Source organism: Erigeron canadensis, chromosome 4 (genome assembly GCF_010389155.1).
Source record: "Erigeron canadensis isolate Cc75 chromosome 4, C_canadensis_v1, whole genome shotgun sequence".
Taxonomy (NCBI): domain Eukaryota; kingdom Viridiplantae; phylum Streptophyta; class Magnoliopsida; order Asterales; family Asteraceae; genus Erigeron; species Erigeron canadensis.
This window is the reverse complement of record NC_057764.1, coordinates 37,508,830-37,528,331: the sequence shown is the minus strand read 5'-3', so window position 1 is coordinate 37,528,331 and position 19,502 is coordinate 37,508,830. Positions and strand designations below refer to the sequence as shown.

Genomic DNA, 19,502 nt, shown 5'->3' with positions numbered 1-19,502 from the left:
AACCCTAAAATTTTCGAAATCAACCACCATCCCCAATTTCAGATATTATTATACCCTATAATAATCGTTTCAGTTATTTACAACTATTTTATTTCGATCTATTTTATGTTTCGAAATACCTAGATTTGGTTTCACGTTTGTATATACATATACATTTTACGTATACGGATTTGAAGTTATATCGATCTAATTGATTTTTTTAGGATGGGTGCTTTGAAGGAGATATTGCCACCTGCGAAATCGTCCGCGACTACTTTCTACGATCATTCGAGTGAACCATGGTTTAAGCAGAGATACAGTGCACCGAAGGAGGAGGAAGAAGCTGCTGCGGTTGTGAAAAGTAGCAAGATTCCGTTGTATAACACTGCAGAACGGTTGAAATACCGGCCGTCGAAAGCAGAACATTACGGTGATGGTGGGGCGTTTCCTGAGATTCATTATGCGCAGGATATGGGTAGGAAGAAGGACACGTCAGGGCCAAAGACGTTGCCTGTTACTGTTGATAGTCATGGGAATTTAACGTTTGATGCTATTGTGAAACAAAACGAGAATGCTAAGAAGATTGTTTATTCGCAGCGTAGGGATTTGGTTCCGAAGGTTTTGAAAGAAGAGGAGGATGAGAAGCAGAAGGAGATTGAGGATACCACACAGCAGACGAAAGCGGCTCTTGAGAATGTGAGGTTGAGTGCTGCGCAGCCGAAGAATGTGCAGACCCAGTCTCAGGATTCCAAGTATAAGCCTTCACAGCAGTCGGCTGCCTTTAATTCTGGTGCAAACGAGAGGATTATTAGGATGGTGGAGATGCCTGTTGACCCGTTAGAGCCACCAAAGTTTAAGCATAAGCGTGTTCCTAAAGCTAATGGCTCACCTCCTGTACCGGTTATGCACTCGCCTCCACGACCTGTGACTGTCAAAGACCAACAAGATTGGAAGATCCCTCCGTGCATTTCTAACTGGAAGAATCCAAAAGGGTACACGATTCCACTTGATAAATGTCTGGCAGCCGATGGTAGAGGACTTCAGGAAGTGCAGATTAATGATAATTTTCCAAAGTTTTCTGAATCGTTGTATTTAGCAGAGCAAAAAGCCCGAGAAGCTGTTGCTATGAGGTCCAAAGCTCAAAAGGAAATGATGATGAAAGAAAAGGAAAAGAAAAGCTAGAATTGAGGGCCTTGGCTCAAAAGGCAAGATTTGAAAGAACGGGTGCCGGGGTGCCTATTGGTAATGGTTCCTTCGTACCATCTGACAAGGATATGATGGATACCGATGAGCCTGTTGAACGTGAACAGGAACCCAGGCGTGTGAGGGATAGGGACCAACCTAGAGAATCTAAAGAGGAGAGAGAGGAGCGGAATAAGAGAGAGAAGATAAGTGAAGAGAGACGTAGAGAGAGAAGGTTGGAGGCTAAAGATGCAGCCATGGGGAAGAAGAGTAAGCTCACAAGAGACCGTGACCGTGATATTAGTGAAAAGGTTGCACTCGAGATGGCATCCGCTGGTGCATCACATGGAGGTGAAGAGCAGTATGATCAACGTTTATTCAATCAAGACAAGGGAATGGACTCGGGCTTTGGAACTGATGATCAATACAACTTATATACTAACGGGTTGTTCACTGCACAACCGACTTTATCTACTTTATATAGGCCAAAGAAAGATGCCGATGATGAGATGTATGGTGGGGCTGATGAGCAGCTCGAGAAGATCAGAAAAACTGACCGGTTTAAACCTGACAAGGGGTTCAGCGGTGCCGGTGAGAAGAGTGGATCGAGAAGTGGACCAGTTGAGTTTGAGAAGGACGCGGGTGAAGAAGCTGATCCGTTTGGTTTGGACCAGTTTATTACAGAGGTTAAGGGAGGGAAGAAACCACTGGATAAAGTTGGAAGTGGAGGCACTATGAGAGCAAGTGGCGGGTCATCTACACGAGAAGGGTATGAAGGGTCCGGCAGGAGCCGTATTGGGTTCCAAAAGGGACGCTAGATTGAGTAGATCTTCGCTGCCCTCAGTAGTGCTTTGTCAAAACCGGTGTCTTGGACACCGGTCAACTCCCAGCCAAATATTAAAATAAGTAGAAGCAATTTGTTTAAATAAAGCAAATAACAATCAACAAAACGTAACAAAAATAAGACATGAATGTCTCTCAGTAACATGTATCTCATTGGAATAGTCATTAAATTGTATAATAAAACATTTATTACGATCTTACTATGTGTGAGTTCCTCTTCTTATACACATTGGAGTATATTTATAGCAAATCAAGGTGATCATCAAAACCTAATCGACACTACCCGACCCAATCAAGACAAGAGCCACACCTGAAGCATCCATTCGATCCTGGTGCAAAGTTGAAAGTCCAAAAACATTGATACTAAAATTGTCAATGTTGTTTTGTCTAACTTTCTAAATAGTTGAAAGATTGACTTTTGAAGTCAAAAAAACCAAGTTAAAATTTGCACCAAACGAGCTACTTCATCTCCCTCGAACCAGCTACTTCGTTACCTGATAACTACTACTCTACTTCTTAACACGGATAGACTATACCTTAGTCTAACTATAATGCCACTCGAATGAACTTGAGCCCTCCACAATTAACTCGTAAACTATATCGAAAATCCCGAAAAATACTCGTAAGTATTTTTCATGAACTGTAACGAAACTAATTAACACACTACTTAATGGATCATAAACGAGCTTATTACAGCTTTTAGAACGAATTTTTAACATACGACTTTTATACAAATTGAGATCGAAGTTTACGAACAATGTTTCGAATGTAAAACTTTAAATAAAATTTCCCGCTGACGAGTAAGTTTTAGAAAATATAACATGAACATAATAAAATGTATAAATGTTTCATACTCTTCAATTTATATATACAATTTCATCAGTATAAACGGTTTCTACGGAAGAAAACCCATCAGGTCGCATAAGGTTTTTTTATAAAAAAGAAATGAGTTTAAAACCGGTGTCTTAGACACTGGCATTGACAGAAGTACAAAAAAAACAAGAAGCCGGCTTTGTAGATATCGACTATGAAAGTAAAATTGGAAAACCCAGTGTTTCAGATACCGATTTTGTATGAAAAAGAGCCATGTAACACAAGACCGGTGTCTTTGACACCGGCTTTCACCCTTAAAACACAAGCCCGGTGTCTTGGACACCGGTTTTCGTAGGTTTACAAATTCAAAAACAGAAGTTCGTAGTTACACCAAAAGCCTCGAAAAATGTCGTATCCATACAAAAAATTCAAATTTGGATGGGTGTTTTTGGTGCTGTTATACTCCACTATGAATACTTTGTGCTATTGGTACATGCATTACCTTGTTTTTTAAGGAAAAAATATAGGGAACTCATAAATCGATGTTTGGTTTGCATTACGGTGGGTGTTAAGTTTTTAATTTTTCAAAAATCTCGGACATCAAATGTAGTTTAACTCAGAAGTCGAACCTGAATGTAATGTCATTTGTTTGCTGAACCTTTGTTTGATTTGGTTAGCCGTTGATCTTTCATAAGAGAAACGAAAGCTATTGTATCTTTATTTGGTTCCATTACGAATTAATATCTCTTTATCAATTTGCTATTTGAAAAGTCCATTTAATTCAGTTCATGTATTTAATGATGTAGAGCTTGCTGTATAAGATGGTGGTTACAGTGAAATTTCATGGTGTATTATCAAGTACCCCGTCTGATGGAATTGGGAATTGTCCAGCGGAATTGTGTATCCTTATAGTACCCACCTAATATACAATGTAATGGAACAAAATAATGATACAGGGTAATGAAAGCATTGAAACACCAACCATTGAGCTATTTAGACCACCAATAACCTAGGTTTGTTTTTTTATCTTCTAAGTTGATGAATGCAAAGGGTTATACACTTTTCCACAATTTTCTGGTAAGAAAACAATGCCACTAAAACACTACATGTACTGCATTTGACCTACTAGTGAAAAAAAATGCTATGAATAAATTGCAGCTGAAACATTACTTTTATGGTATGCAACTACTTATGACATAACAATGGACTTCTTACAATTTTTTATTTTTTGTTATAGCAAATCTTACTTTACGTTTACTCTATTCTATAAACCATTTGTCAGGATTTAAATCCTAGTGTTTTTTTCAAGAGACCAAAGCTTCTATACCACCCCACTAAAGTGGAGAGCTGGAACTTCTTACGTTCATATCCAATTTTTTCCTCAAAACAAAAGACAAGAAAAACCATATTTTTACAGATATTTACAATAACAGCTGGTTTGCAGCTAAAAATAGAAAGCAACAATATCTTGAAATCTTGATAATTTTTTCAATAGGTTTATAGTGGTCTTGATTTATATTAGAGGATCATGTCAATTGAAAAGTCGATATATTGTATGAATCTGCAGCTGATTACACAATTGGCATAGGCAGCCTATTGTGTCTGTAGAAGGAGAACCGCAAGCACATAAATCATCAGCACTACATAACAAGCTGACTTGATAGCCATGAAAACAAAATATCGAATAAGTGTAATGCCCTGTCTTACTAAACGTATAAAATGATATCAAAGGAGCTAAAAGGAGAAAAGGCCATTATTCTTATTTAAAAGTCAAACCAAATCCAAGCAAAAGTGAAAAGTATTCAAAGGTCTTAATAATTCAAATATAAAGTGTTTATTCATGAATTCAACTTTAAGCAAAATTGCTAAGTCCACTTCAGCCTTTGCTCCGTCCAATTCGATCACCTTACGCATAACAAAGAAAAATAAATTCGGCTGATCCAAAACCCAGTGAACGGCTATAACAAAAGCAGAAGAATAATATATGGCATGCGAATACACATTTCAAAGACAAACTTATTTTCAAAACAAAATCCGTATATTACCACAATATCTTATTCATAGACAAACTAAAATATTATAAAGACAAGTTTCATAAATTAATGCACTAAAAGTCAGACATATAACTTAACAAAATGGTCGAATGAAATTCTAAGGTAACTTCTCCACTAATCGTTCATTTTTATGACACTACGATAAACGTCCTAAGTCAAACTTACCAAAATATAGCTGGGAATGATCCATACGTACGCCTCCTATCAAAATATAGCTAGGACAGTAGATATAACAAAATACACCGTTATGGTTACGTCATTGGCTAAAAATACATTATTATTTATTCCATATCTATCAATGAGTTAAAATATATCTGTTTGATTATTATTACTTATTATTAATTATTATCTAAAATTTTTTGGGGTATCATAATAGAGAAGTAATCCATACTGCACACTTTACTTAATCTTAGCACTGCCACTTTAAGAAAAAGTTACAAATTAAACCTTTGAATTTGATAAACATATTACATAATCCCCCATGCTTTACCTAAGATAGGTACTGCATGCTTTACCTAACTTTTCCCCATCATAATAAGTACCTTCATAGCTTCTTCATCCATGCAGCAGAAACTTTCTACAGGAAAGATTGTCTCGGGGACAATGTTCTGTTGCAATGCCAAAATCATAGCCACGTGATTTCTACTGCAAAAGGCAAGCACAGTCCTCGGTTATTAGACACAATAGATGAATGAGATGGCATAATCTTTATAGCTAGAGGGATTATTAAGTTGATATAAAAAGTTAATCACCTGGCCCATGAAGGCACAAACTTCTTGGCCCATGAAGTCACAAACTTCTTGGCCCATGAAGTCACAAACTTCTTGGTGGGTAGATCTTCCTCATCAGAACATTGATATGGAGAAATGTCATATGAAATTTTTTGAACTGTCAATTTCACTACCCCTGCTTTTACAGGTAACATTTCCTAATATCAATTGTCACAAACTTCTTGGTGGGTAGATCTTCCTCATCAGAACATTCATATAAGTTGTACGTTTGATTGCCTAATATCGTTGCTTGATGGCCCTGATCAAAAAAAAAATTTCATTTTTTTTATGCATAGGCCATCAAGCAACGATATTAGGCAATCAAACGTACAACTGATATGAATGTGCGCAATAAAGATATACCAGAATTTTTTCTGTCCTCAGTCTACTTTGATATCTAGATTTGTGTTTTTATTCTGTCTCGGATTATCAGATCCTTTCTTGTTGCCGGCAATTGCAGCCTGTGCCAAACGACATTAAGATAAGTGTTGACACCAAGAATCAGAAACAACTGAAAAACTACAAAAGATTAAGGGGGGACTGACAGTTTTGGACTGCTGTTTTTCCAACTCCACTTTCCCAGCTGCACACGGTTTTTCATATGGTAACATGTGTTTTTTTTGTGCTTCTGTAACTAGCTTTCTTATGTGGGCCAAATGCTTCTTCTCGTCTTCCTCCCTTTGCCTTTTCCTTGCTGCACGCTCAAGCTTGAATGCTTCCTTCTTCCCTTTTTGCTCATTCTCCTTTTCTTGTTCACGACGTTTTTCACCTTCCGCAACCTCTAGAGCCTTCACCTTGATGTCTTTCCTACCTTGAACAAGAAACACAAGGTTAAAAGAATATCACACATGTTTATCCATGGAATAGAAATAAACAGATACTAAATCAACAAAAGCCATCACATTAATTCTTCTCATCTCGAGTCAATACAGATCTTTCAGTAACAGATCGATATAGATGTAAATTTAATTACCTGTGCAAACAGAGGCTGCTTGTTTATGTTGCACCATTGGAATAGATGATGTATTGTTTGATACAATATTGTTAGAGTTCGCCTGCTCCCTCGGCATTTCACTTCTCATGCTGCTTATTTTTTTATTTATTTATTTATTTTTAACTATATATACAGATAATCTCGGCACTTAATCAACTGACGTTACTGAAGCATGGCCAGGGTTCTTTATACCCATTTGAATGCTCTTTATAACTGCCCCATTATAACCACATTTATTGCATCAGTTACAGCATTTGAAATCTTCTGTGATCGCTAAAGAAAGTGTATATCCCTAGAAATTCTAGAAGTTATTAACCAATATAAATTGTTATCATATTAATACTCCACACTCCAACGAATAAGTACCTATTATAGATAAGTAATATATATCGAGCATGACACAAAAATACATAGAGCCATGATTCATAAAGAGTATGCATTAGCTACAGAATCATATTCACAGTCTGAGATAACAAGATTTTTAGCTGGATCTATAGGCCAATAACAAGCTCTCTCTTCCTTCTTTTTTGTATGATCTTTCTTGTTTCTATAACAGAATCATGATTGATGCTTGCTATCTTAAACTAGGTTGGTTTGATTTAGAATACACATACTACAATAAGTAAAAAAAATTTCTCTTCAACTTGTATTTTTGATAAAGATGCACGATCTACATTTTAATTCCTGGATGCTTTTTTTCTTCGAAGATGTATGCATCATGTTCAGCATCCTCCTCCACAGGTTTGTCGTTGTCTAAACCACTATTCATCATCTCATCTTTTGTGCTCTCTTTAATTTAATGTTGTTATGAGAATCCATCCTTCCAGCATTCCGACTGCTTGACAAAAAAAAGCCGCATTTGGTAATTGTGGGGCTCGTGGCTCAAATGAAGTGCCTCCGGTCCTATGATCTATTGATGAATCATGAAGCAAGACTCCTTTAGAGGATAACATTTCTCTCCCGACAATTTATCGAGCTTTCTCGTCCTGGAAAGTTGACTACAAATTTCGTCTAAACCACATTCATCTATGTCATCACTGTTTAGTTGCATAGGTTTAAATATCATACAACAGTCGGAAGCCTGCAATGAAACGAAATCTTCTAATTCCGGGCATAAGGTGATGAAGGATCCAACTTGATGCCAAAACTTGCAGGTTGCATTACAACTGCAACTTCTGGGGGGCCATTTTCCACAACAATCTCCATCTTTTCTTGACGGTTAACACCAAGTGTTGAGATTCTTTCATTGAACCAGACTTCAACCTCGAAACTCAGGGAGAAACAATATTAGAGGAGAAAACTGGCTTACGTACACCTTCACTGATACAAACAGCTTGTGTTTCCTCAGTTTTATCAATAAGCACCCAAGAAATTTTAAACTCATCCAACTTAATACAAGAGCTTATAGGCTGCATTATACCCGGGGCTTCTATCTGCTCATTTCCCACAACAGTTTCAGCATTTTCTTGGTGATTGTCACCAAGTTGAGATTCTTTCATACAGCCAGATGTGGACCTTGAAAATAGGACAGAAGTAATATTGGCAGAATCTACTTGCTTATGTACTTCTTCACTATTACATAGCTTGTCCAGTTCTACCACCAAGCACCTGAGAATTTTTTTTACTGCATCTAGTAACTTGATGGAGGCACATTAAGTGGACCAACAGGGAGGTGGACCTCCACTTCTTTTGGACTGCAAGAAGCAGAAGTACCCCATTTTACAGAAATCTCAACAAATATCATGTGTTGTGTACTTTAAAGCTTCATTCTTGCTGAACTGCATTGTTTGCGTACAGTTGATTTCGTTTTATGTAATCAATAACTTCGTCGGATGTTAGATATTTCACTGACAAATTCCTTGAAATGCAATCTCTGTAATTACATAAACAGAAACACTTAAGATTTATGTCACAACAAATAAGAAAGATGAGGATTAAGTTTATTAGTTTGATGGCTACCTTACTAAAGTTGAGCTGATACGATTTGGTATTATTTCATCCACCACTTCGATATTATCCTGCATGATTTAGAGAAGGAAAAATAATATTTAACGAAAAGATGCAACAAGATTGAAGAAAATGCAATCAATCAGAACAAAGATGTTATGTAACTTAGATATAAGGAGTTGAGAGCTTAGCAAATAAGATCCTTGAAAAAAAAAGAACACCCATAATGGGTTATCAAGATTGTTAGATAGAAAGTACTAGTATGTAAAATTGTATTGTAAAAATGAAGGTTGGTTACCTTATCTTCTGTTAAGATTTCATCACATGAGATGATTTTTTCAATGTCTTGACCTTCTCTGCAAATACAAACCACGCCATAATCTCTGCATATGATAGTTCAACAGATGGGGATGTGAGTCAACAGATGATAGTTCAAGCCAATGGGGTTGGTGGCCCATTAGTAAGGTAACTGTACCTTGGGGTTTTCCATTAGTGCGTTGCCTCTTTATTATTGAAATGAGTTGGTAATCGCACATATGAGATTGAAAACTTGGGGGGGGGGGGGGGGGGGGGGATTTTCGAGTATTTACATGAAAGTCCTAGGTTTGATCCTAGGCATTCAAGTTAGTTTAGAGTAGGATAGATTGCCATTCAAATAAAAAGTCATGAATTTGTGCTCATCATACATTTTTATTAGATTACTTTATTTGATAAAAACGTGATTATTTTTCCTTATTGAGGGTCAAAGTATTACTGATTATTAGCTGCAACAGATTTGATTATTTGGATCAGAGGAATGACCAGCTTCATACTTTTAACCACAAACACCCTTTTGAATATAGTGTTAAATTGCTATTAGTTTGGATACGGTAAAATCAATCTGTTCATAAGTACATCCGATCTAATAAGTACCTAATGTCAGAATTCATAATTTCTATGTCTATGACTGGTATCTCTAGTATTTTCTTATTTGTTACCTGTAATCTACTATTTGGGCAGAATAACCCTAACCTATTTCTAGTAAAAAACTGAACAAAGTCATTTGATAGGAATGTAAATGTATTCACAAGTTTGAAAGTTTGTACAACACCACTGGAAAGCTATTGCAAATGATTCTAGCAGATCAGAGCCACAGACAAGCACGACATTTAGGAACGCTACAAATCCATCAATAAAATTAGTCTTGATAGCAAATGGGATTTTCAACCCTAAAGCTTCTTCTACACAAATAATTACGTTTTATGCCTAATTAACAAATATGCTCAATAAGTACAGTTGTGGCACAACAGAATCCACTTTCTGTGTACCTGTAGGGTACAAAACATACCACTAGATACTAGCCCATTATTGGAAAAGAAACTCCTTATTCTTGACAACACCGTTAGTGAGCGTTGAAAGGAACGTTGGTTTGCCTAAAACAAATAAATGGCTCTGCATAAATATACTAAAGTTTAAAAATAAGGAGAAGTAGTATTTATTATATATTCAACCTGCTTTAGTCATAAAAGTACATTGCAACATGTTCGAGTAGGGCTTTAATAGCATATTTGTGTGTGCAAGAGAGAAAGATAGTGAGAGTGAGAGACCTCCCAACTATCAACCATTATAAACTCAGAACTTTTGCAAGCTAGTTGGCACATCGCGATATGATGCTCAGCTGGTATGAGACCCTATGCAAAGATAAATATTTCAGCTCATTCACCAATTCTTAAGAATCTGTAAAGGAACAGCAATAAGCTATAGTAGCCGAATCTTGGTCATAGGTGATTGCACAAAAAAAAAAAATCTTTGAAACCATAGATTCAACTAAAGTGGCATATTGTTGGTACAAATATAATTAGGTTCATAAATATAATGCAGAATGCAAACTCTCATTGTCATTTAGAAAATGAAAAAACAATAAAAGTCTAAAAGCTTCACAAGATTTCGGTTTGACCATTACAAGTCTGAATGTTCTTTAACTGGCATGAACAATATTAAGCTGCAGGAAGTCACATACCTTTTTCTTATATGCATACTTACTTTGCGTTCGAACGTGACGAACCATCTTCTTCTTCATCTATGGACTCTAACGACAACTTCTCGAGGGACAACGGATAATCCATTTCTCAAAGTTTTGATTGCTGCTGGCATCCAACACAAAGAAAAATCATAACTTTTTTAACCTTAATTTAACAATAATTAAGTAAACAAACCAGTTTGCATCTTTCACATTTGCATGAACTTAACATTTTTAAGGCATTTAATAAGCTTCTGTATGTATAAATACTTTGATATGAGTAACAACCTTTTTTTATTTTGGAAGGATTTTGCTAACCCATAAAGTTTGTAAAAGTAAAGCATCGTAATTGAAATAAAATAAGTTTACCGATCGACTAATTTTGAGGTTTAATTTCTATATTTTTTTAATGGTTTAATTAAGCTACATTAAAAAAAAAAAAAGGAATATAAATGATAATCGCAAATAAGAAAAAGGAAAGAAGCTAGAAACTCTCAGAAGGTTGGAGGGAGACTTGCATTGGTGTGGTATGGCCGGAGATGAGCGGTGGCCTGATCGGTGCCGGCGAAACAGGAGATCGAGGGACAGGGAGCATCTGTTAAGCGGTGAAATATATATGTATACAATTGATGATGATGTTCATTTTCATGATCATGATGAAGACAAACAAGAATGGGTAAAAGACGTGCTTAATGGTTTCCTTAAACTTAAAAAAAATGGTTAAACCGATTTTCTATTGTTATGTCTGAATCTAAATACTACATTGTTGTTCGTTGGTATTTATAAATTTGAATTTAAATTAATTTTTAGTATGACAACATATTACTATCAATTATTTTGTTTCTGTTTCCTCTTTCTATCCAATTGTATTTTTCTTTGTTTATTAAGTTAAAAGAATGAACTGTGAAAGAATTAATTGCAAACAAAAGGCCAAAATAAAAATTGCAAACAGAAGCCCATATATACGATGCATGCATAAAAAGATATACTACTTGTTTCATACTGTATTTATTTTCAGCAAATAGTCAAATCCTAAATCCTAAACATGCATTATATATCCTAAACATTATTTTCAGCATAAAAAGATGGGATTATGACACTGGAGTGTAACCAACTATGACTCAATGGTTATGTAATGTAGTGACCTTTTAAATTTGCTATCTGGTGTAAGTACCTTTCATTTTTGTTTTTTTAATGTACTGGTTGACTTGTTGTATCGGTAGCCAGTAACAATGTTAATTTTACTTTGAGATTATGGCACTTGAATGTAACCAACTATGAATGAATGGTTATGTTATGTAATAATCTTTAAAACTGGCTATCTGGTGTAAGAACCTCTTATTTTTGTTCTTTTCATGTACCGGTTGACCTGTTGTACGGTCATGGTTACGGTTGTGGGTTGTGAACTCTGACGAGATGGATGGTGGATGGTCTTTGACTCCGACAAGGTTGAAGTGGGTGGTCGCAGTCTCATTTTTAATTTTTTTCCGTTCAAGAGGTGCGACCTTCTCTCCACCGTCTCCACATCCGGACACGTGCCACCGCTGACTGGCACAAATAAAATAAACAAATGTCAGCCACCACCTAGACAACCACTGTCGTCATCCTCTATCAAAATCATCCCCTTTTACCCTATTGTAAACCAACGTTGCTGTATCTTAATGGTGGTAGGGATGGAATGGACGAATCTTTATTGTTAACGATGATGAGGTAATCATAACACAATCCGATTTGGGGATTAGGGTTTGTCACCATCAAAAAGTGAAAGATGGAAAAATGATTGTTATTATCATTAACACTTTCGCATACATCGAGTGACAAAACAGAGAGGTTTTTATATCAATTTAATACTTTCGTAGGTCACTACATTACATAACTATTCGCTCATAGTTGGTTACACTCCGGTGCCTTAATCCCTATTTTTTTTACGTCCAACGTGGCATTACCGGTTACAAATAGGATGTTACCTAGTATGATACATTAAAATTAAAGAACAAAAATGAAAGGTACTTACTTCACATAGCCAATTTGAAAGGTTAATACACTATATAACCATCGAGTCATAGTTGGTTACACTCTGGTGCCATAATCGCTAAAAAGATATATATTTATTTATGTATTCCACGCAAATACGTACATAAACATTATATATATATATATCCTAAATCCTGCCTAAAATTCTAATCTAGCTAGCTTAAAATAAACAAGTTCCCTAAACCACATACATGTGTCGCAACTCGAAACTTCTTCATTGTCGTCAAAAGCACTCCAACCCCTTTGAATTCGACTGATATGCTTCTTGACAGTTTGTGTTAATTACTTTTTGTAGACTAGTTAACCCATTTCTAATCCACATTTTATTCAATATGCATTCGATTTCATCTCTGCAACGTTTTACATTCCACTTGTTTCCTTGTAGTCTTGAGTACTTCATGTGATGATTCAAAACGTTTAATCCTTGTTGACGCGATGCATCATCTCCTCGCGAAAGAAGAATCATCCCATACACATACGTCGCCTTTGAATGTCCCTTCTTGACTGCTCCTTTTAAATACTCAAGTCCAGATTCGAACTTACCTAGGTTGAAATACTCAATCTGCAATTAATGAGATCATATCCAACATCAATATATATTTATTATTTAATAATTAATAAAGAGGTATTTAGCTCGAATAACAAAAAAAATTAACCAATACGACTATACGAGTAATTAACAAATGCTTTCACGCATAATAGTATCAATAAAACGTATGTACGTACGGATCTTACCATTCCATGCCAAAACAATGCGTCAGAGTTTCCTTTTTCGAAGCAGTGAGTTAGGAAAGAAAGCTTTCTATCATTCAATGGAAACCAAGGATTTATTGGAAACTTGTCTAGTGAAATACTTCGAGAGATTGAGTCATCTTTCGTCGCGTCTAGCAGAGCCTTGCAACTACATATAATCAAACAATAATAGAACGGTTTTTTAGCTGGGTTCGATCTATTATATTCACATAATTAATAAGGTGGAAAGTACTATATGTGGGAAACATATATGCATCGATTAAACTTTACGCTTTTTTAATAATAAAGATTAGTTAAACATGCATGTTATAATTTGCTTGGCTTTTTTCTTGAAATCTTGCTTTTCTATTTTTTCTTGTTTACTTTGTTTATATAACTATTTACTTTATATATATAGGAAACTATGTGTGTCATATGTCAATATTAAAAACGTACACATAAGGTCATCGATCATGATCGAATTGTAAAAGTAACTAATTACCTTAGTTTAGCTTTAAAAAGATTATCGAACGAATCTGAAGCAACACAAGCAAGTATGTCGACTAGAATGTCTCTTGGAAGTGACCCGAATGTCGTCTTCTTGGCGTATCGTCGACGAACAGATTTCCCAACTTGTTTTTCTCCATGTTTATTATGACTACCGTTTTGTATTTTTCTAGATTTTCTTGAAAATGCCATTGGTTGTTATCTCTTGACGAAATTATCTTTTTACGTAAGAAGATTTTTATTATGAAGATATGATAATAATGATGCTTATATATATAGAAATCGAAGAATGTGTTACTTGTTGAGAAAGTATGGGGATATGTATTCCGCGTATAAAAAGGAAGGAAAGTATGTATATGTAAATAAATAAGGAAAGCATTGTTACCATATATGAATTGAATTTATAGAAGATTTGATATTTGATAGATAAAAGTATGTACGAGTATCTACCAATAAATTAAAACATGAGTGAGATGTTTTTGAAACGACACGTACAGTGGCGTAATCCTTGATTGACACGTGTCCTTTTAATTTATTCAACTCCTATTATTTATAATAAGTTATTAACATGAAGACTTCAAAATTTTGAATTACGATAGGATTTTCCAAGTCTATTTGCCGTCATCCATTGTTCTTATAAGTTTTGATTTTGATGCGATTGTAAAATTTAAGCTAAATTCAAAACTTTATCTAAACATATATTATATTTATCAATATTGTTTATTGTAAATTAGCTTCAATTATCGGTTTACTTTAATCACAATTTATTTTCAAACTCATGGATCGAGGCATATTGAAATTTCTTTATGACATAATATATATAGCTACCGTACATAATACGGGTATTAGGAATAGTACGTAAATAAATAAGGAAAGCTCTGTTACCATATATGACTTGAATTTATAGAAGATTGATATTTGATAGATAAAAAAGAGGAGAAGAAAAAAAGAAAGTCAACTTTGAATGTTGGTCAATATAATAAGTCAATAGCATAGCCAGTGTACTGTGTACGTAAATAAACCACTAACTTTGAATTCAACTATTTATTAGTACTTGTATTTTACATTTTTACCCATCCACAATTATGTATAATATTTTATCAATGTTTAAAATACTTATAGTATATCTATTAATTTATTAATTTATTATTCCGTATAATATATATTTTAATAACTTTTATTTATAAAATTTTTAAATAATTTTTAGTTGATAAAAAGTTAAAAACATTATCTCATAATCTCATATAAAGCCCAAGGGTATGAAGGGTCCTGGGTTCCAAAAAGGGCACCAGATTAGAGGATCTGTCATCGTCTTACTGGAAAATTGCTTGCATTACAAAGTTTTTATTTTCGAGTTAATTTGGACAGGTGTTCAAAAGAGATTAAACAAGTTAAGCTTGCACAAGTACAAACTTAGTTTGCTGTTTATCTTCCAAGGTGATGTTTCCATACCATGCAAAGAGTAATACCCATTTCCATGTCTTATCTGACTTTGATAACAATGCAAATAAAACATAACATTTACAACATGCTTTGAACATAAAGATAACTTCTTTACATTCATATGTAACTTTTTACCCAAAACCAAAAAGACCATAATTGTCAACATATGTTTTACAAGAACAGTTGGTTTGCAGCAAAAAAGAAAAAATGACAACCAAGTAATAATTGTTTGAATGCTGGGTAACTCTTTCAACATCTTGTAGTCTTCATTTAAGGAAAAGGATAATGTCAATGAGCTTCTATCTATGATTCCACAGTAATTATACAGAATCATCATACGAGAACTCGGTCATCCAAACATAATTCTGATAATTATCACCGATTCCAATATAGACTTCCAGCATCAATATAATTGTGGTCCTGAACTTGGAAAAACTGAAAGTATCTAACCTAACAAAACATTTCAGAATCAATTTGCTCAACATTTGGGAAGATTTGTCTCAGAGTAGTCACATAGTCCGACAACTTGGCCTGCAAATTTTTAAAGAAATGTTACATGTTTATGGAAAAAAGATATGGATTTTAGTCTTTTAGAAAATTGCATGCTTGGTTCATTCCGTGTGTAAATCCTTCTTGGATCACATTCTGATATTGCATCCTTAAACACTAGCATTTTGGTACTATCTGACCAACATCTATTAATAAGATCATGATCAAATTGGTTCACCTTTTAGCCTGAAAATAAAACTAAATGACAAAAAATGGGGGACACATGGAATACATATATAGTTTCTGTAGTAGTGGTGGTGTAGTAAAACAATGATTAGCAAGTCTTCCAAGGGCCAAAAAGATGTAGATGTCACCTTAAAATTATTTTTATAGGGCGATGAATATTATGTAAAACATTCTACTGCTTCTTAACAGCTTAACCATAGCCCTAAGGGCTATTATTAGCAAAATTCTTAATAAGTTTCATGGAAGGATAGAGTATTATATTGAACACAAAGTAAGAAACCAAGGCTAATGCAGAAGCCCTAATTTTAAAATTTGAAGTATATAAGATTATGCTTACACATGGATTGTGTTCAAGGTAAATAGTGGTGAGCTTCTCTCTCGAACCAGAAACTGCCTCAGCAATGCCATCTAAAGATGCTAGCTGGTTGTCATTAAACCATAGATCTTCTAAGCTACAATGAGAAAACAGACGAATAGAAACAACAATGTAAGGAAAAATATGTATGATAAGAATCAAGTCAAATAACTGATGTATACATACCATGTCAGTTTCTCAATATCCTCGATTGCTGCAAGTTTATTTGAAGAAACATCCAAGACCCGCAGGTTTGCCAACCTTGATAGGCCCTCCATTTTTGCTATACCATTATGGCTCAAGTATACTTCTTCCAAGGCAGTACATTCCTGGTGACAATAGAAACCATAAAAACAATTTCCTAGTCATTTTGGTAGAAAAGCCATACTAAATATTTGGGGGTGCTTGGGTAAGCTTATTTGATGAGCTTATCAGCTTATTGTGTTGTCAAAACACAAAAGGCCCCTCTGCAGTATATCAGGTGATTCTGGTTAATAAGCTATTTTTAGAAGCTCTTGAGTAGCTTTTTCCAGAAGGGCTGATTAAGCTAATAAGCTTTTTTTGTAAAATAATAAATAACATTAGCTCCCTCATTTAAACCAAACATCCCTTTACTATAGCATAACAAAAAAGCTACCTCTAGCCCTTTCATAGAAGTTAGTCGATTGCTTTGCAAACTGAGCTTCTTGATGCATCTTAATCCACATAAGTTGATGGACTTTATACGATTGCGACCTAACCATAGCTCCTGTAACTTGGTCAAGTTCTGCATATTCTCCATCACCTAGAAGAGAAAAGTTTTAGATGGTCGCAAACAATACATACTTGATAGTTGAGGTGCGTAAGAATTCTGGCATACAAATATGGTGTTTATGCAAGTTCTAGTTTTCATATTGGCGATAATATCTTACATGTTGCTACCAGTGATTGGGCAATCAAACACACAGTTTTGGGATTCTACTCTTAAGATTTCAAGTACTATTCCCGTGAAAGCCAACAAGACCATCATTCGTGTATTTCAGTAATGTAAAAACTAAAAACTATTTGCATGCAAGTATGCTCTTCATCATTAACTGTTTGCAATCATTAGTATACCGTTTCTGCAGAATGTAATAATCAACTTAAATGGCATCGACTCACCCGTAATCTGTTGGAACCAAGTTCAAGAATTTGCAATTCAGAGAAGTGCTCAATCTCCTCGATCTTGGCAACTTCATTTTTAGAGACATAGAGTTCCTTGAGTGTGGTTGATGCCTTGGACAGTCCACTCATCGATGATATTTCATTAAAGGAAACATCAAATACCAAAAGGGTTTCAAATATACTGACATCGGGAATAGTCTTCAACTGGTTATCCCTGAGAACCAACTCCTACATAAATATCACAAGTAAGAAAATAATTCCACATGAAATTCATCTTGAATAGCAACATGTGTACATTGTTCACCTGGGTACAGAACATGGATACAGTCATATCAAAAGACAATGGATATCTTAATTAACTTTTGATGATAACGTGCTAGATTTTGGACAGATATATAACTATATAAGTGGCATAACAACGAGGCATAGTTTTAAAAAACATACATCAATTGGCCCAGCAAGTTTTGTTTGCCTTAATATGGCTCACTATATAAGAATATGCAATTCGCTCAGTAAGATTTGTTTGCCTTAATATGATGGTAATGGTCAGCAGAGCTCCTCTTCATAGACAACAATTTATATTACAAGCTCCGTCTTAATATAAATTCTGAGAACTGGTTCTCTAATTAGCCAGTTATCATATGGCACTAAAAACTGATTCAAACCCATACAAAAGAATCACCAGGCCGTATTACTACGTATATACAAACTGAAGGAATTATGAAGTTTCGACATCCGGATCCAATAACCACACGTTACTTTCTAGTCATAATATCTTCAAGTGTAAACCATATTAAAGCTATTCATATTCCTTAAATACTAATCATTTCACAACTACTATTATAAATCCTCTATGATATAATCACACACACACACACAACTACTATTATAAATCCTCTAGGCATCAAAATGTAGTTTTTAAGTGTTCTCATTTGTTCTCATTTTAAGTTGGTTCTCATTTGATTGTCACCATATATATATATATATATATATATATATAAATATCACTTATGTTCTATAACATAGCAAGTTTAATCTAAACTTATTACTAAGAATCAAAAAACAATATAGATACAAATAACACACACACACACACACACACAGATAGATACAGATACATATGTATGTATGTATACCTCAAGGCCAGAAATCTTAACTTAATACTAAAAATTTTAGAAAATAATAGGGTAATTTAAGCTTATATAGATATAGATACAGATACATATGGATGGATGGATACCTCGAGGGCGGAAATGGAGGTCCAGCTGGAAAGAGGTTGAACGCCGGCATCATCGAAGAGATTTTGACGAAGAGAAAGCTTTTTGAGATGAGATAAATTAGAGATACGTGAATCTAACTTATTCAATCGATTGGCTGTTAAATCGATCTCGACGAGGCTGGGCGGGAACTCGACTGAGTCGAGATCGTGGAGCTGATAGCTGCTGACATCCAGGATTGTTAGCGCTGTTGAAGATTCGTCATCTTGTTCGGTGATCATTGGATCGGTTTTTGATGGTGGAGCTTCCATTGATTTTTGCATTTACAAAAACCCTAGAAAGAATATTGGTTTTCCTTAGTTTATTCACCCTTTGATGACGATGAAACAGTACATAAATTTTACTGTTGGTAAAAAATGAGTGACTATCTTTTTCTTTTTAACATGTGCACATTACACAAATGTCGATGCACTCCCTACCTAACATGGTAAAGACCTACTTTCAATGGGTAGTCGGTTGTCTTAACCGAATCCCGCTACATCCAAATTGAGTCGGCTGTCAAGGGAAAACTCCAAGAAGCTCTCGCACATGAGAAATTTAACGGAGAGTCGATTCTACACTTGGCAGGGATCGAACCCTCCACTTCAAGGATAAAACCTTGGTCAATCACCACTGGAGCCGTGGATCATATTAGGGATGTGCACGGGTTAAAATCCGGCCCGAACCGTGATGACCCGCGACCTACGAGAGCATGA

At 35.0% G+C, this 19,502-nt stretch overlaps 2 protein-coding genes and 2 pseudogenes across 2 annotated transcripts; 1 reads left to right on the top strand and 3 right to left on the bottom strand.

Annotated features, from left to right (window-relative positions):
• On the top strand, nt 1-2,201 carry LOC122597828 (annotated as a pseudogene).
• A 6,198-nt stretch (nt 2,202-8,399) lies between these two features.
• On the bottom strand, nt 8,400-10,641 carry LOC122597540 (nicotinamide/nicotinic acid mononucleotide adenylyltransferase-like). Its single transcript, XM_043770121.1, has 7 exons — nt 10,582-10,641; nt 10,169-10,252; nt 9,910-9,994; nt 9,652-9,739; nt 8,881-8,974; nt 8,595-8,653; nt 8,400-8,508 (listed from the first exon to the last, which is right to left on the bottom strand). Exons 1-7 carry the CDS (start codon nt 10,639-10,641, stop codon nt 8,400-8,402), a joined length of 579 nt encoding a protein of 192 aa, XP_043626056.1.
• Nucleotides 10,642-12,753: 2,112 nt separating this feature from the next.
• LOC122597539 lies at nt 12,754-14,046 on the bottom strand (annotated as a pseudogene).
• A 1,340-nt stretch (nt 14,047-15,386) lies between these two features.
• On the bottom strand, nt 15,387-19,097 carry LOC122596316 (protein phosphatase 1 regulatory inhibitor subunit PPP1R7 homolog). Its single transcript, XM_043768866.1, has 6 exons — nt 18,771-19,097; nt 17,528-17,758; nt 17,025-17,171; nt 16,574-16,716; nt 16,370-16,484; nt 15,387-15,828 (listed from the first exon to the last, which is right to left on the bottom strand). The coding sequence occupies exons 1-6, from the start codon at nt 19,068-19,070 to the stop codon at nt 15,748-15,750; spliced, it is 1,017 nt and encodes a 338-aa protein (XP_043624801.1). The 5' UTR covers nt 19,071-19,097; the 3' UTR covers nt 15,387-15,747.
• Nucleotides 19,098-19,502: the final 405 nt, after the last annotated feature.

Bases quoted from the DNA above. Each gene is read 5' to 3' on its own strand.
- LOC122597540 (XM_043770121.1), bottom strand. From the start codon at position 10,641: ATGAAGAAGAAGATGGTTCGTCACGTTCGAACGCAAAGTAAGTATGCA. The intron at 10,253-10,581 runs GTATGTGACTTC...ATCTTTGCATAG, and splicing joins AGTATGCATATAAGAAAAAG to GGTCTCATACCAGCTGAGCA. The intron at 8,975-9,651 runs TTGTGAATACAT...CTGTTGAACTAT, and splicing joins TGTTGTACAAACTTTCAAAC to CATATGCAGAGATTATGGCG.
- LOC122596316 (XM_043768866.1), bottom strand. From the start codon at position 19,070: ATGCAAAAATCAATGGAAGCTCCACCATCAAAAACCGATCCAATGATC. The intron at 16,717-17,024 runs GTAGCTTTTTTG...TATTGTCACCAG, and splicing joins CTTCTATGAAAGGGCTAGAG to GAATGTACTGCCTTGGAAGA. The intron at 15,829-16,369 runs GTAAGCATAATC...AAAAATTTGCAG, and splicing joins ACCTTGAACACAATCCATGT to GCCAAGTTGTCGGACTATGT.